Source organism: Monodelphis domestica, chromosome 8, assembly GCF_027887165.1.
Source record: "Monodelphis domestica isolate mMonDom1 chromosome 8, mMonDom1.pri, whole genome shotgun sequence".
NCBI lineage: Eukaryota > Metazoa > Chordata > Mammalia > Didelphimorphia > Didelphidae > Monodelphis > Monodelphis domestica.
Window position 1 is genome coordinate 246,840,542 of NC_077234.1, and position 18,159 is coordinate 246,858,700.

At 36.1% G+C, this 18,159-nt stretch overlaps 1 protein-coding gene and 1 long non-coding RNA gene across 4 annotated transcripts in view; one reads left to right on the plus strand and one right to left on the minus strand.

Moving 5' to 3' along the window:
* Window positions 1-57: 57 nt before the first annotated feature.
* LOC103104861 (uncharacterized) lies at window positions 58-10,149 on the plus strand. The gene is made up of 3 exons (XR_471077.3): window positions 58-624; window positions 2,440-2,633; window positions 7,288-10,149. It is a non-coding gene; the product is annotated as an uncharacterized LOC103104861 (long non-coding RNA).
* A 5,182-nt stretch (window positions 10,150-15,331) lies between these two features.
* ARL13B (ADP ribosylation factor like GTPase 13B) overlaps window positions 15,332-18,159 on the minus strand; it is a 69,845-nt gene continuing 67,017 nt past the window's right edge. For all 3 annotated transcript variants that reach the window (XM_007500791.3, XM_007500790.3, XM_056807002.1), the window contains one exon: window positions 15,332-17,663. In XM_007500791.3, coding sequence (XP_007500853.2) covers window positions 17,587-17,663 — 77 coding nt within the window. In that variant the 3' untranslated portion in view covers window positions 15,332-17,586. The remainder of the gene's footprint in view (window positions 17,664-18,159) is intronic.

Sequence of the window (18,159 nt, forward strand, 5' to 3'; positions counted from 1 at the left end):
GCCTTCATGGTGGCCTCCAAATCCCGCGATATTGTTTTATCCCCCGAATAACGTGCCTTGCGTCATCACGCCCCGCCATAGATTGAAAAGTATTTAAGCCGCGGGAAAAGCAGTCCTAGATTTCATTGAGAGAGCTGTCTTGGGGACCTCTAAAAGAGACAGCCGGGGAATCCAAGATCTTCAGACGTCCCGCTTCTGGAGCCACTCTCGGGTATGAGTCGGATGATAAGAAAAGCTGCTTCCGATGGAGAAGCGAAGCCCTGGACCTAGCGGCGCCGAGTGTTGTTCCATTGAATTCTCCCTTTACTTTCTCTAAATGTTTCCCTCAGGAGGGGGAGCGTTCATTTGTAACAAACCTATATGAGCTCTAGTGCTGCAGATGACAGCTGTAATATGTACAAATTAAGAATGGGACGCAGTTCCCGTCTAACGGCCTCACACGTCTTTGAAATCACCCTACTTAAAAGGTGAAGAGGGGAAAGCAAAAAAAAAATGAATGTGTCCCAAACCGAACTCATTAGATTTTCCCATCCATCCTCAACCTCATGTTCAAAGGAGTAACACCCACTAGCAACTACATGCTCAGAGGAGTAAGTCTGACAGCAGCCCTTTAAAGTCTAGATGGTGAGTAGACTCAGCTGATTGAATGAATCGATTATCATTTGTTAAACACTATGTGCGAAGCATTCTGCTAATGCTGGCCATAGAAAGAGTTGTCTGTCTTTTTTCTCAAGAACCTCATATTTTAATGGGGGAGACAATCAATCGGGAAGGTTCGGCTTCGGACCTTTTAGAATGCACCATTGAGGAGCATGCTAATTCAGATCCTTTGTTGTGGGATGGAGGAGAGACATTTATTTCGAATATCGAACATCTGAACATTTTTTTCTTTAGTAGCCGTGACTGCTTTAGAGCTGTGGGATGTAGCACCTTTGGAGGCAGTTGATCTCCATATGATAAGAGCCTAGGCTGGAAAATTGAAAAACACTGAAGTTGTTAGTGCTCCATACAGGTGCCCTGGCCACACACACCTTACATATGTGCATCCTTGTCACAAACGTTCCTTATACTCTCCAAATCAGACATTATGTGAGCTGTGTGCTACACCAAGTACATTCCATAAGTATATGTCCAATCTACTCTCAATAAAAAAATAAATAGTGAGAGGTGGTTGAGTTAGGATTTTAGACAGTCGAGGAACCACTGAGTACCTAAAATATCAGGTACTTTAAGGAAGAACAAGTAATAAATGGGATGGATCCAGGAAGCATCCACCCTCTGGAGTCACTGTTAAAAATATTTTTCTCTCTTCAAACCCCAACACCACTTCCATCCCCCTCATAGTTTCCTGAGGTCCTCCATTGTAGTCGAGGCTCCACCTCCTCTTTCCTTTGTCTTTGCTTCAGACTAAGATGTGGATTAACCTTTACCTAAGCTGGGACCAAGGATGGCACAGTAAACTTGAAGGAAGCAGGATAACACTTATGAAAAGCAAATTGTGATAAGGTGGGCGCCTATCCCCTTGTCTGCCCCTCTTCCCCTTGTTTGTATTTGTAATAAATGAAGGATGTGGGTTAACCTTTGAACACCTGCCTATCCCTGGACCAAGATTAGGGTTTCTGGAATGAAGAGTCATAAATTCCTGTGGGTTTTGTCCAAGTAGTCTTTGCCTATAAAAGTTCTGTGTGAAGCAAATAAATCTGGCACTATTTCTCTTTCATATAGTGTCCATCTCTTCTTTCATTTTTCGTTACATGTTATTCTTCATTTTTCGTTACCCCAAGTGGGATCTCACAGGACTGGCTGACCCTGTGCAGGAGTCCTACACTTAGCTCTACACTCCATCGTAACCATCACCATATTTTTCTTGATCATACATCAAAACTTTTTATCTTCATTGTTCTTCATTGCTGAAGAAGCATCTAAGTAGAGATATGTAAAGTTTCATGAAGCACCTTATTCTTCCTGAAATCCTGCCTTTTACATTTTCTCTGATTTCAGAAGATAAAGTAACCCCTCCTTTGCTAAAGCTAACCCCTTCATCCATGCCTTTATTTCCATTCCTTCTTTCTTTTCTAGGGCATTGACTATCACTTATTCACTTTATCTTCAAAGTCTTATCAACTTCGTGTGCTACTCCTAAACTCAAGATAAGTTCCCAAATCTTTTTCCTTTCACTGATAGAGCCCTACAAAGAGTAAGCTACATTCCTCAATCTTTTACAACCTGGTTATGATCCTCACTGAAAATAACCTCTAGGATCTTTACCAATCTCTGTATTGTCAAATACAATATTCCTAACTTTCTAAATCTCCATCTTCTTTAACGTTTTATGTATCACTTGACATTGAGTATCCTTCCTCCTTGATTCTATCTCCTTGGATGAAATCATTGTATTTGATTCTACAATCTAACTGCTTTTTTCATTTTGTCTCTTAGGGTATTCAATAGCTCAACTTTTCTTCTCCCTAAATGGTGGAAAGAGGCTTATCTAAAATGCTGTCCTTAGCCCTCTTATTGATCACATCTACTACCATGAACATTATCATCTCTATGTGGACAATGCTAAAATCTTTAGCTCCAGTCTTGACCCTATTTTGAAGGCCAGAGATGTCTACTGGATACTGAAATAGGTGGGTAATGTAGATGGAAAGTTTTGTAAACTCCTTGTATCAAGTTTTGGTACACCACTCAGAGGGTAGGTTTACGCTATCTGACTTGTTGACAACTTGGTAAAAACATTAACTGAGGTTTATTAATAATCAAGTAACAGAGGAAGGGAGGAGGACCAGGAACAAGGAGTCCCTAAACTTAAAATCTTGATTCTCCACCCAACTTTCTAAGGGCCCACAAGGACCATCTTCAAAGTCTTCCAGCTAACCTTTCACTTCACTGGCTCTCTATAAAAACCTGCACTAACTACCTAATCTGAGGTAACTGGTCTTTCAAATTACTGTTAGACAAGTTAAAAGTTCATCAAATAATGATAGCTTGAACTCTTGGTGAGTTCACCCTCTTACGCCAAAGGCCAAGATGGCTGGGCCTTTCCCACAGACTGGTTTCACTGGATACTGGCAGCTCTCTCAGCAGTCAGGAAAATCAGGACACAGGATCTTATAGGAACAAAGTTAGCTGGAAATTGGAGCCAGGGATGAATAGGATTTCAGGATCTCTAAATTCTTACCCCAAATAACAAACTGTTCTACACTTACTTACCTACTGCTTGAACAAGGGAAATGAAGGGAAAGGGAAGGGATTTACAACTGTTACAAATATCAAAGTATAAACATTTGCAAACATGAAACAAGAAAATTTCTGAATACAAATACAGACTGCATATGATTTTATACAATCATATAATAAAATCTAAAAGTCAAACTGCAAATACAAAAACTCTCACAAAAACAGTTTGTAACAAAAAACTGATGCTAATCCAATATAAAACCAATCTTATCTAAAAACACTATAGCAATGTATAAAATAGAAAAAATTACAATGTAGCATAAGCTTTTATAAAAAACACAATCTAACTAAACAAATAAACATGCAAAATGAATTTTAAAAAATCTAAGCTGAACAATTCAAAACAAACTCTTTCTATGCTAAATGTTAATGCTATTACCTAAAACCAAAACTGTCTACAGAGAACTTTGAACTAAGCATTCTACCTTATGAATCTAAGGTTTTCCAATCATTTTAACTATGCACATACCTATTTTACATAACCTGTACGTATATCTACATAGCTGTATGGCACATAAGTATATATTTACATATAAGTACAGATCTGTAAAATTCCTGCATTACAGCAACTATGGAAATTAAATTTATATATGTAATATAACTGTAATATGAGGGCAGGGAGAGAATGGAGTCAAAGTATCTGATTCCAGGGATAGCTTGTCATCATGGAAGAGTTTCTGACTTGTGCTAATCCCTTCCCCATATTTGTTTTCATGTGTGTGTTTAGATGGTTTATGGTCATTGATTTCTGGATGTTGTGGGTAAAATCTTTTGCTGTTGGGTTTAATTTTTGATCTATTTACATTCTCCTCTAACTTCTCTTGTTGTTCTTTTGATGTTGATGTATACATAATCTTTTCTGTAGCTTGTGGGTTTATGGTGGGGGTTTGTTATTTCGAATTCTACTTGGATTGTTTCACTGCTCGTTTGCTTTGTCTTTGTCCCTGGGGTTTAGAGAATCATGGCAATGCCCCTTCATTGTTAATGTTGTTTCATAGTGCTGTTTTTGATTGGAGGATTCATTACAATTCTTTTTGCTCTCTACTCCCACTCCATATCTACATGTTAAGAAATTTTCTAAATATTTCTTGATTTGCTCTCTAGTTTTCCCATTGCTTCCTTCTATGCTACAATGTGACTCAAATACTGTTTCTCATGTCTGCTATGTCAATTTGTAGTTCCCTCTCCATCTCTTGTATTTCCTTCTGTTTTTGAATTTTTGTTTCCTCTCTCACTCTCCATAGATTTCAATTCTCCCACCATCACTTATTACATTTTCCTCTCTGTAGTGCTATCCCATTTTCCTCCCTTGCACCCTCTGTGCATTATATCTAGCAATGTCCTGGTTTCATGCTGAATATCTGAGATTCCCTTTTGCCAGAACTTCCTTTGCTCCTTGATTTATTAAAGTTTGCATGGTTTTGAGATCGGGTGTTGTCTCTTCCTTGTATTTGCAGCAGTCACAGCATTTGGTTTTGTTTGCCTCACTGTGTATCTGCTGCTTTCCTTAATTTGTAACATTTGTTCTGTGTAAATCTATTCTGATAGTTTGAGCCTCTGCTATAACCTTGCTCATATTTAGATTTCATTGGGCACAATCTCACTATGTGTCCAATTCTCTGGCATAAAAAGCATTTCCTGTTATCTCTTTGCCCCTTTGGTTGGTATTGTAGCATTTGGCATGTTTGACCTCATCTAATTCTTTTTGTCTAAGGGTTTCTTTGGTCTCTTGCAATTTTTGTTTTAGTTCTTTCTTTTCTTTTTCTTGTTCTATATCGGTTTATATAAGTATGTAGCAGAGTCTCTCAGGTCTGAGATGGATAGAGATTCAAACCCTGGACAAAAATGAAGAAGTACCTCAAATTCTATGAACATTCCTTCAAAAACTGTCTTCTAACAGGGGAGACTGCTTCCTGCTTATCCTGATTATAACCAAAAATGGCTTCCATGTTCTCTAGAAGCTTGTTAACATATACAGATGGGTGTTCCGACTGCTCTTGCCTCAGTTTGTCAAATTTTCTTCATGCATTTGGTCTTGCACCAAATGATTTGATTGCCTCTAGCAAATCTTCCCTAGCTTTTTTTAGGTAGGTCAGGTTAAGTGGATGTGAAAAATCAATGTCTTCAAAAACTTTAGGCCAGCTAGTAAGGTTTCTGTCCTCACAAATTTTGTTAATGAATTGTTTGTGATCTTGTGGAGTAAATAGCTATGAAGGAAGGATCCCTACATTTTGGAAACCTGAGTCATAAAAGTTTGAAAGCTCTTTTCAGTTCTTTTAGAAAACAAAATGGTTCTACACAGAATCTAGGCATTCTCCATTTTAGGGAATCCAAGTCCTGGATGCTAAAGGACTTGTGTACCTTTGCATGGAGAATCCCTGAGTCTGGGATTACTTTAGCAAAATCCCTAAGTCATGATCTTATGTGCCCCTGGGACTTCCTCAGGCTCAGTGCTTGTTTGCTTGTCCATCATGATCATCAGTGCACACCCCCACTGTCAGAGCTGTTGTTATATTGGATGTCTCAGTGCCCTTGCCTATGTCTTTGTCCCTATCATTGTCCTTACTCACCTCCCCTGTAGCTGTCTCATTTCACTTCCCTAGTGTCTCAATCTTCCTCATATTAAATTTCTGACACATCTCTGTAATGGTGGACATTTGTGAGAACAAGAGATCTAGTCTGCTATCAATATGATTGCCTAATATTATTCTGATCCCCTTCTTAATGTTGTTATATATCTGCCAGATAGCCCCTAAAGTCCCATATCCCGCAGGAAAGGCAAACTATAAGGTGGATATCTCTAAGGATATTTGATCCCAGTATTTTGTGATGTTAGAAACTGTCCCTATAATGTTACATATTATGCCAGTGATGTACTGTAAATGGAAAATCACCACCAATGAAATAAAATGACTAACACCAGTAGTATCCAGGGTATGTGGCATTTAAAAGAGTGGAATGCCATAAACTGTAAGAGTTAAAATGGTTGAGGTCTTAAACTGTAGTGATTAAAATAGTGGAAGACTTAAATTGTGATAGATAGAAGAGTGGGTAAGTAAATTGTGACTGCAGAAAATATGTTTTCACTACAGTGTCTTGTTTAAAATCAAATATACGGTGGTTGCCAGGGAAATATTCCCAATTATGAATATACCCAAGTCAACTGGGTTTTATAGAGAATTTAATTAATTATATAACGAGGAATTTAAGAAAGAGAGAAAAGGGAAATAATGAGAAAAGGATAAGCCAGTCCTGGCCAGTCCTGGCCAACCCAGGCCTAAGCCCTAAGAGAAAAAGATCAGTCAGTCCTTAATCACTCACCACAAGATCTGTCCAAGCAAGGATTCTAGTGATCACCAGGCCAGCTCCATCTCAGCTGACTTCACCAGCTCAGTCCTGAATCTGAAACGTCCCTGAGAGTCTCGAGAGAGATCCTTCAAGGCAGCCTTTCCCAGCTAACTGTTCCCAGAGAGAGTTTTTGGTCTCCTTTTAAAGGGCAATTTCTCCTATGTCACCTCCCCTAAGTCCTTACATCCACCAATCACAGTAGACATTTTCCAAAGGACAGACCATTCTGAATTCACATTTTGTTATCACCTTCTTAATTCACATCTTGCTCTCACCTTTTCTGGGTAGACTAAAACTTCTGAGTAATTCACATCAGGAAAGCTCTGAGTACGTTTTTACCTCTTTGCTCCTTGTAAGTTCACAAGTTGCCTGACCTTTATTTCTAAAAATAGGCATGGCTTAAGTACGGGTTTAAGTACTTTTCATTGTTCAGCAAGGAGTTGTTTCCCCCCTAAAGCAGTCTTAAGTACAGGTGGAGTAGAGGTCTTCCCATTTCTGATCTAAGTAGAGTTCTCGCTTTCCAAATGGTGAAAGGTCCCAGTAGGGAATTGTTCCAATGGAGAATTCCCCAATGGGGAATTTTTTTAACATTCACAAGTCTGAGAAATTTCAAGATTCACAGGTATTTTCTGAATCATGATGTTTTTCAGTTATGGCTAGCCCCTTCAGTTGTTTTATTGTTGTTCTTCTTTATAGGACTCAAGATGTCTGCCTTGATCCTATGTATTCACCCTGAAGTTCCTACTCCCCAAGATGGCTGCCCTACCCAGTCAGTTCCAACTACCAGTCAGTGACAGTTGGTGATGGATTCTTTGACCACAGGGGTGCCACTGTAATATAACTGTAATATGAGGGCAGGGAGAGAATGGAGTTTTCCTTCCCTGCTGGGTCAGGATCTGAGAGAGGTAAAGATGGAGCAGAGTCAAATAGAGAGAGGATGGATTGTCTTCCCTCTGAACTCTCCCTGACAAATCCCACTCTGGTTGCTTTTCAAGACTTTAACTTCTGTTCCCTCAGAGACCTTGGCTAAACAGGCTTGATACAGTTAGGTTCTTTTTCCCGGGGGGAGGAACGTTACTTCCCTTCCCCCAATGTCAAGTCTCTCTAGATGTGGAGTCAGCCACTTGTTCTTATTAAAACTGTTTTATTCTAAGGGAACAAGGCAAGGGATAGGACAGATGGATTTAGGAATGAAGCAGAAGGGAAGAGGGAGCAGGGGGTCCCTAGAATAATTGAAACCCCTCCTCCCAAAAGTCTGGCAGATGAGACTTTGTTGATCTGACCTCCTGGGTCAGTTAGTGAACAAGTCCTGGCTCTAACTTGGCAACTGCAACCAGTCTAGGACTTTAAGGGATCTGGAGGAAATCTTCCTTCTAGTGAACAGCTTCCAGTTGAAGTCCTATTCACTTTTGTCTTGGGGTATTGGGTCAAGCTTTCACAGGAGATGAGTGCTGGTTCAGAGATCCACTCAGTTCACCTTCCTGGTAGCTTCTCAGAGAGAAGAATCTTTTCAACTGTCCACATCAGCTCACTTCCTCTCCTTTCCTCAGAATTCTCTCTCCTTCCTGCCCTTCCCTGTTCCTGCAGAATTCTCCAACTTGCCAGATCTGCTTCTCTCTTTTCTGCTGGCAGATTAAGTCCAGTTCATCTTTTACAAATATCTTCCATACATATACAGACTATATAATCTCATATATACACACACATAAGTACATGTATTTATATGCATGTACATCCCCTATATTATACTTGTTATCCCTATTTTATAAGTATGTACATATATTACAGAGCTATGTACATGTCTAAATGTGTACTGTATGTCACTAATCTCTACATTGATCCCTGTATGTTTCCTGATATTTCCTAAGTAGAATATCTCGATCACACCTCTTTAAGTAACATTTTATTGTATCTAATATGTAGAACTTTTATTGCTATATTAACCAGTTTATGAATATCCATTTACATGGATGTATAGTAGCAAATAAAGATCTTAAAACATTTATTGAAACATGTATCCTTTATGTGCTCGTTGCATATAAATATACTTACCAACTCTTCAGATCCTCCTCTTCTCATGTTGTCTAATGATTCTCTTCTATCTTCAGTTCTTGTGTAGCTATATAATGTTGTATGTAACTAATTTGGAAATATAGTGTATTTAATTACACATTTCTCTCACAATCTTGAGTCCAGTCCTCCTGTTCCTCTTCTTTGCAGATTCCTGTACAGTCTTTGCTATTCTGTCAACATCAGGTCATCTGTTTCTGCTTCCTTCTTCCTGCTGCTAAGATCTGCTTCTATGCTGTTCTCCTCCCTGGTCAGCTTGTATCATCCTCTTCCACTGGACTTATCCCCTTATGATCTTTTTTGCCTACAGACTCAAATTGCCTCATGAATCTCTCAGCTCTCTTCTATCACTTCTTCTCCTCCTATCTCAATTTCTATATCTCCTATTTTCTCTGTGTGCCAATTTCACATGCAACCAATGAATCTATGATTGTCTAAGATTTTTGCTGCTCAATGTGAGATTAATATAGTTGCAAATGGTCAGATCCAACTTTCTTGTGCTGCCGATGTTTTTCCAAAGTTCTTTACAGAGACTAAATCTTCTGGTTTTATATTGTGTAAGGAGTAATCCTATGGCCCAGATTGAACGAACAGTCCCAATCATGTAACTCTCTTATACTGTCTTGCAAAGCTGTAATAGAAGATGCTATCTGCATGTCTCTTCCTAGCACTGAGACAGAAGCCGGTTTGCAAGTTTTTGCCTGTAGAAGTGAATGTCCAAACAATGTTTCATATAGGAAAATATGTAAATCTGTCCAAGGCCTTCTACATAGGTAAAATAGAGCTAAAGGAAGTATTTCTGGCCACTTTAAATGAGCCTATGTACAAAGTTTTCCCACCATAGTTTTTATCTCTCTGTTCAATCTTTCAACCCGTCCAGAGCTCTGTGGATGTTATGGCACATGAAATCTTCCTTTTATTCCTAGATTTTCATATAGCTGCTGTAATATTTCCTGTGTAAAATGATTCCCCTGGTCTGAGTCTATGGTAACTGGGGTTCTATACCTAGGAATTACCTCCTTTAGCAATATTTTCACTACAAACCCTGCTGTATTTGTTGTCAATGGAAATGCTTCTGGACATTGTGTCAATCTATCCACCAATATCAAGCAATATTTATATTTCCTGCTTTAGGCATATTTATGTAATCTGTCTGAAAACTTTCAAATGGAGAGTAGGCTTAAAGGTCTTCCTACTCTTTCTTTCTAAATGCTACCTGATTGAATCTTTGACAGAACAACTATTACAGACTATTTGCAACTGTTGTTATTCCTGGAGCTATCCATGTTCTTTTAATGGAATTCACCAAGGCTTAGGTGCCAAAATCTCCTTTACTATGGATGGAATTACATATATGTTAAGAACTCTTTTGGCAAGATTGGCTTTCCAGTGTCTGACAGCCAAATGTCATTTACTTTTCTTGCTCCAAACTTATCCTGCCATGCCTGAATCTCAGAGTCTTTATAAGCTTTTGTTAGATCAGCTGACTGTGATGGATAGATTCATAACATAAGCTGGAGCTTCTCTAGTATGTTAAATAATAGAGGTGATAATGGGCATCCTTGTTTCACTCCTGATCTTATTGGGAAGGCTTCTAGTTTGTCCCCATTGCAGATGATGTTGCTGATAGTTTTAGATATATACTGTTTATTATTTTTAGGAAAGGCCCTTCTATTCCTATGCTTTCTGGTGTTTTCAATAGGAATGAGTGTTGTATTTTGGCAAAGGCTTTTTCTGCATCTATTGAGATAATGTGATTTTTGTTGGTTTGCTTGTTAATATGGTCAATTATGTGGATGGTTTTCCTAATATTGAACCCTCCTTGCATTCCTGGTATGAATCCTACCTATAACCCCCGTGATTACTTGCTGGAGTTTTTTGCTAGTATCCTATTTAAGATTTTTGCATCTATATTCATTAAGGAGATTGGTCTATAGTTTTCTTTGTTTTTGACCTGTCTGGCTTTGGAGTCAGTACCATATTTGTGTTGTAAAATGAATTTGGTAGAACTCCTTCTTTGCTCATTCTGTCAAATAGTTTGTATAATATTGGGATTAGTTGTTCTTTGAATGTTTGATAGAACTCATTTGTGAATCCATTTGGGCCTGGGGATTTTTTCTTAGGGAGTTCTTTGATGGCTTGTTCAATTTCTTTTTCTGATATGGGGTTGTTTAGGTAATCTATTTCTTCCTCTGTTAGTCTAGGCAATTTATATTTTTTGTAAATATTCATCCATATCACCTAGATGGCCATATTTATTGGGCATAATGATTTTTAATGATTGCCTTGATTTCTTATTCATTAGAGGTGAGGTCTCCCTTTTCATCTTGTGGAGCTTGTCTAACAGCATATTTGGCTATCATATAAGCCCTATAATTCCCTTTAGACACTGATTCTTTCCCAAAACCATGTGCTCTGCAGTGAATTATAGCTATCTGCTTTGGCTTTTGGATAGCATCTAGCAATTCTACAATTATTTTTGCGTGAGCCATATGTTTTCCCCCAGATGTTATAAAACTACGGTTCTTCCATATTGGCCCCATGGCATGGCAGATTAAAAAGCCATAGATTCTGTGTAGATATCTGCAATTTTGCCCTCAGCAAGGTTACAAGCTTCCATTAATACAATAAATTCAACCCCCCGAGCACTTATGTTGTTAGGCAGTGATACAAACCATAGAATCTCAAACTCTGTGACCACTGCAGCTCCTGTATAATGAATTCTATTGCAAATGTAAGAAGAACCATCAGTAAATAAAATCAGGTCAGAATTTTCAATGGGTATATCTTTAATGTCCTGCCTCAGTTGTTCCACTAATTTTATTACTTCCTCACAATCATGCAGTGGCTCACCATTTGTTGGCAAATTAGGAATCAGTGTAGCTGGATTTAATACACTACACCTCTTGAATTCTATGTTTTCATAACTTAAAAGAATCATCTCTTATCTAGCAATTCTTTGATCTGTAAAAGTTTGAGTGCAAAATCTTCTTAAAAGTGATTCAATTTGGTGAGGACAATAAATTACTGTTAATGGGGACCCCAAAACTAAATCTGCTGATTTCTGCACTAACACAGCCACAGTAGCAATGCCTCTGAGACACAGCACTATTCCAGCTGCAATTGGATCTAGCTGAGAACTATAAGAGGCAATTGGATGGAAGTTTTGTCCCAGAGTCTCTTTTAGAACTCTAGATGCTATTTCCCTGGTTTCATTCACAAACAACTGAAAATATTTAGAATAGTTTGGGATACCAAGTGCTGGGGCTTCTAGAATCGATTCTTTAAGCTTTGCAAGATCTTGTAGACGTTCAGGTTGGAGCTTTAAATGTTCAGGTTATGCATTTCTAGTCAGGTCAGTGAGACACTTGGTAATTTCACTGTACCCTGGGATCCCCTGATGGCAGAATCCCATTGTCCCAAGAATTGTTCTGAGTTGCTTTTTAGTTTTTGGAGCACTCATCAGTTTCTGGATAGTTGCAATCTGTTTCTGGGTAATGCTTCTAGAACCTCCCAATAGGACAAACCCTAAATACTCAACCTTTGGCAAGCACCATTGTAGTTTTATGTCCACACTTATAGAACGTACATAGAAGAAACTTACTGAACCTCAGACAAGCTTTTGCAAGAGGGGACACTAGAAGAATGTCATCCATAAAATGCACTAGCTTTCTCTTCCTAAATTTTATCATTTTGAGGTCTTTGTTTAGGATTTGGGAGAAGACTGAGGGGCTTTTGGAGAACCCTTGGGGCAGATGACACCATTTATACTGAGCCCCTTCCCAGGTAAATGCAAAAATGTTTTGTGAGTTTTTATGAATAGGGATAGAGAAAAAAGCTGAACTACAGTAAATTATCTAGCATGACTTGGGATAGAGGAGATAATTGTAGCTGGATCTGGTACTACTGGGTGAGATCTTATTATATGGTCATTTACAGCCCTTAAATCTTGAGTGAATCTGTAGACTGGTCTGCCATTTTTATCTAGCTTTCCTTTTTTTATAGGAAGGATTGGTGTATTATATTCAGAGAATGTTGGCACTATTATACCTTGCTTTATTAATGATTCAATGATTTGTCTTATCCCCCCCCCCCCAGCTTCTTTACTCAGTTTATATTGTGGTATACAAGGTGAAGGGCCACCTTTAGTTCTCACTCTGTCTGGGGTTGCTAACTTTAATAACCTTACATCAGTAGAAGAACTAGATGACAAATCTTTAGGTGTCTTTAGGTATTGTATAGACAGACCTTGTGTCTTCCTCAGCCTCTACTGAATCTAAGAAAAGCAATGGAAAGGCTTTCAAAGATTCCTCTGGAAAATGAAGTGATATGTCTCCAGAGGGTATATACTGAATTGTGGCTCTCAGTTTACACAGTAGATCCCTACACCCTGTAGGTTCATTGGGCAGGAAGGCATGAGAAGAAATGTAGGTTCTCTCACAATACATAACAAAGGCAAGAGTGCAACCAGTTGGTAAAACAAACAAAAATAATAATGATCTTGCTTCCTTATCTGTTCTACTTTGATTTCCTTGTTAACATTTACACTTGATATGACCACACTGAATTAATCTTCCCTCCAAAATTTGTCCCTCTGTGTCCTCTAACTTCTGTTCATTACCACTAGGCATTAGACATTACCACTACCTAAATTGAAAACTTTCCACGTTTCTTCCTCTACTGATTTCTAATTAGTTGACAAGTCCTAGTTGAATCTACTACTATAATTCCTTGAAGCAGCCTCGTGCTCTGTACTCCCACTACTATTACCTTCATTCAAGTCTTCTTTACCTCTCAGAACATTATTGTAATAGCCATCTACCTTGTCTACTTATTTCTATATTTATTCTAGCACCCATTAATTACCGATAATATAATGATAGCTAACATTTACTTAGTATCTTCTATGTGCCAGGTACCCTGCTAAGTACTTTACAAATACTGTCTCATTTGATCTTCACAATGACACTAAGAGGTCGGTACCATTATTAATAATTCTGCATTTTACAGATGAGGAAACTTAAGCAAAATTTGCTCAATAATACACAGCTAGCAAGTATCTGATGCCAAGTGTGAACTTGGGTATCCCTGACTCCAGGTTCAGCATTCTATCTACTCTGCCATCTTTTAAATGCCAAATAGCTTTTTACATATACAATTCTGCTCATTTTACAGCTCTACACACACACACACACATTCAAGGACTCCATGTGGCCCAGAGAATTAAATACAAATCCTTTGGTGTGAAGTTTAAATCTCTCCACCATCTGACTCTAAACCAACTTTATAGCTTAATTTCACACTACTACTCTTCTCTATGTTTTAAAATATATAACTAATTATACTTAAGATTTGCCCCCTTCCTGGCTGCTTGCATTTGAACAGGTTAGTCTTCCCTAATACACTCCTTCTCTTTCTTCAATACTGTAGCATAGAATTAAAAGAAAAATTGAATAACATTCAGTGATAAAACAGGTATCACAGCTGGAACAATGTCTAATGAACTATATACATATTATATGGTTGAGAATATAAAATGTAGTTTACATATGTAATAATAAAATTTAACATCATTAAATGATACCTCAGACTATAAGCTTATCATTGATTTCAAAATGATATTAGAGTAGAAAATAAAATTGTGTCTTTAAGAGAAATTATATTACTGATGCTTTTCTGATACTGCTATGTGGTATTTTAAGTTACTAGAAATTACTTTACATCATGGAAAATGAGGCATTCAGAAATTGGTACATATCTCATTGATTATAGGAATTTAGTAGTGAAAAGAATTATGTGGAAGGAAGAATGAAATGTAAACTTTCAACTTATTGACTATTAAATTTTAAATTTTCATAATTCAATGCTTTAGTGTAAAGCACCAAGAGACCCAATCTTGGAGGTTTATACTATATTTGTATTCATGAACAAATAAAGGGAGTCCTCCCAAATTCATAGTAATATTCTATAATGTACTGTATGATTCATTTATCAAAGATAAATTTAATTAAAACGAATGCCAACAATAATTGAGGACAAGAGCCAATTTTTACTATGTATTTTTATAGAAAATAACGTTAAGTAGAAGTATCTGGTATTTGAGGTGCTCATTGTATTGATGTTAAATTTTCTAAATATGTTTATAAAGGTTTTTGCCAATGCAAATTTGACACAATGCAAAGTGCTCCAACATCTTTTTTCAATAAGTATGATATCATAAAGCATTTACAGCCAGGTTGATTATATTTCTGGAGTTTGAAATAAGATAACAAGGAGCACAATAGCTAGTTGGGAAAACTGTTAATAAACAGAACCATCAAAGAATCATTTCAAATACATAACAGCATGTTCTCTAATTAGGATGTTTACTCTATGGCTAAAATCTCATTTAAAATTTTTAAGTAAATTCTTTCTTTCCAGTAGACACTTTAAAAAGTAATTAAAAACTTTTAAATATATGAATGCCCATAAAACAGCTTACCTTTTTTCTCTATACCGTTATAAACAAAGAGGCCTAAGAAATATCTTTTAAAATAGCACAGTAAAACATACCAAAGGATACTAATGTAACCCCAAATGTGTCTTAAATACATTTCATTGCCAAAAAAAGCGAAATTTTCCAAACAAAGAGGGAAGGCGGGGGGGGGGGGGGGGGATCAGAAACAACAAATTGATAAAAATTGCTTTATTATGTGTAAATATCAGTCTTTGAGAGTACAAAATTCATGATAGGACAATAAATCAAGCATTTCATAATTACAAACTAATTACATTTACAAAATGTCTTTTAAAATATCTTATGAGTTTGGAGAACAAATTATGCCAGTTTTGTTTAATTTTATAACCATTTTTCCTTTACATTTTCTAAAAGACTCCCACAAACCAACAGATAAAGCATTGATTCTGGATTGCATAATAGAAATTAAACTTAAATAAAACTGAAGGAGCTAAAAGCTGAGAAAACAATTATATATACTTCTATCTATATAACTATATATGAAGTAAAATACAAGTTCAATTTTAAAAACAACATGGATGTGTGCATTATATATTTATGTGTGTACACATACATACACAAACATATGAGCCAAGTCTAACTACTAAAATTTTCACTCTAGAAATTCAACTCACAACTGGATCATGTCTTATTAGACATGGACTATTTTTTCATATTTATCTGCTATGCAAATACTAAAAGAAAAGGCTTTTTCCTCAATAAGTATGGTATACATGGTGACTTAAGCAAACAATTAAACATCCCCATAAAGTTCTTCAAAGTCAGGACTAGAGTTCCATGGAACTAAATCCATGATAATTCAAGGGATTAAATAAAATGATAGTTAAAATGTGATACCATTAATTATAATGTTAAAAGTAAAACTGCTATTATATTACTTCTGCTCTAGAAATACTAATATTTTTATATCAGATAATTCTAAAAAAAGTTTTAGGCTTAAATATGGCTATACATTTAATTAACAATAAAGTTGTTAAGATATAGCAATAAAATATGTAACTGAATCATGTCATATGTGTATGATAATTGTACATATAATCATACCAAAAATAATATCAAACTTAAAATAAGCTCCACTACATTACTTTTAATCTGAAAACATTTATATTATTTCTATTGTCTATGAAATACTATTTAAAGAACATAGTATTCCATAAACTTTTTTTGTTTTTTTATCGCTCCAAATTTTCTCAGTGTCACAACTATTACTTAGTTATAAGAAAGATTTTTGGAAGCTACATTAACTTTTTGTGCAATTAAGGTACTGCTCAGCAAGTTTAAAAAACTGTACTGAACTTCCTAGCTGTGTGACTCTGGGCAAGCCACTTAACCCCCACTGCCTGGTCCTTCACTTCTGCCTTAGAACCAGTACACAGTAGTGATTCTAAGATGGAAGGTAAGGGTTTTAAAAAAAACTGTACTGAAAAAGTTATTGAAACCTGAAAGTGATAGTATAGATTTTAAAGGATTCGAGGTATCACCAAACTATGATTACTGAAATTTGTTATTAATATATTCAACACAGAGGGATTCTTTAAATTGCTTCTCATATAAGAATATAATTTTAAAAGGTATGGGCCAATAAAATATTTCAAATCTCATTTATTGAATCCATTGAAAACAGTTAAAAAAAAAACCCTGAAAATTCTCCTTGAGTAATTCATTTTGTCAGTATAATTTGGTATAGAATAAATTTTAGGTTTCTACTATAAGAAATATAATATAAAATAAATCAAGGCAAATAGAGAGGAAAACTTTAAGAATAATGCACTATTCTTACAAATGTATATAAATATATTCTACCTCTACAGTGATGTTGGCCAAAATGAATCTATTCCACCAAAAACAATTTGGATATTAACCATCTACAGAAAATAGCAAAACTTAAATTATACTTAATGTTAGAAACAAATTTTTAGAAAAAATATAAAAATATAGTTTAAAAATTTAGTTTATAATTCCCAGAATTTACCAACATGTATCTTACAAAAATTCTTAACATGTAAAATATATAAATACTAGTTATTAAACAGAATATTAAAAAGTGTCTCAAGTCCAATTGCTTTTTGCCTGAAGTCGTTTTCCTTCAGATCTGTTCCCACAAATGTTCAATGTAAACTTGAATAGTCAACATTTTATGCTGTGTTGTTTTCAAAAGTTTTAAGCATATCATTTTATACCGTTGCTTCTGTAAATGATGAAGAGCAGGTAATAGTAACTTAGCTGGAGAGTAGAAAAATTGATAAATTATATCCCTAAGTAGATTTCCTGGGAGAAATTTCAACGAACCCAAAAGATATCATCTCCACAGATAAACCAACTTCAGAATATTTTCTTCTTTGAAAAAATAAATTATCCTTAATTTAGTCATTAATAATTTGTCATTCCTGAAAAAGGTCACATGAGAACTATGAATGAGCATCACGGCTATCACTGTTAGGTCTCTGACTCATCAATGGTGGCAGAGGCTTTTTTCCATAGAAATCTACATAAAAAGAAAAGAAACCAAGACAGAATTAGTCCAAATTTACTACATTGACCTCCATTTTCTACATAACATTCCTTACAAAAGCCAGGCAACTCTAGGCTTGGGGGGCAAAGAGGACAGGGAGAGGGTTGGGGAAAAATTCAACACATTCTTCTTGGATGTTTCTACCAAAACAAAACAAAAGTTTCAACCACTGGAATAAAAAGCCTAACTCTTACACTCTTGTATAAGTTTGGTTTGGATTTTATTTACAGCATCAAAAGGTATATAATAATCCTGATTTTATTTCAAAGAGAATTCATATCCTAGTAAATTAACTTAATAATAAATTAAACTACATAGGATACATTATCTTCTCTTGAATTATAGTAACTATGTAAGATGGCCTAGGTGTTACCTATTTAAGATAACTGACCTAACATTAAAATTTGGGGGGGGTGGTGTTTTTTTTTTTTTAGTGAATTCATAGCTAAAGGACAGATCAATAACTATA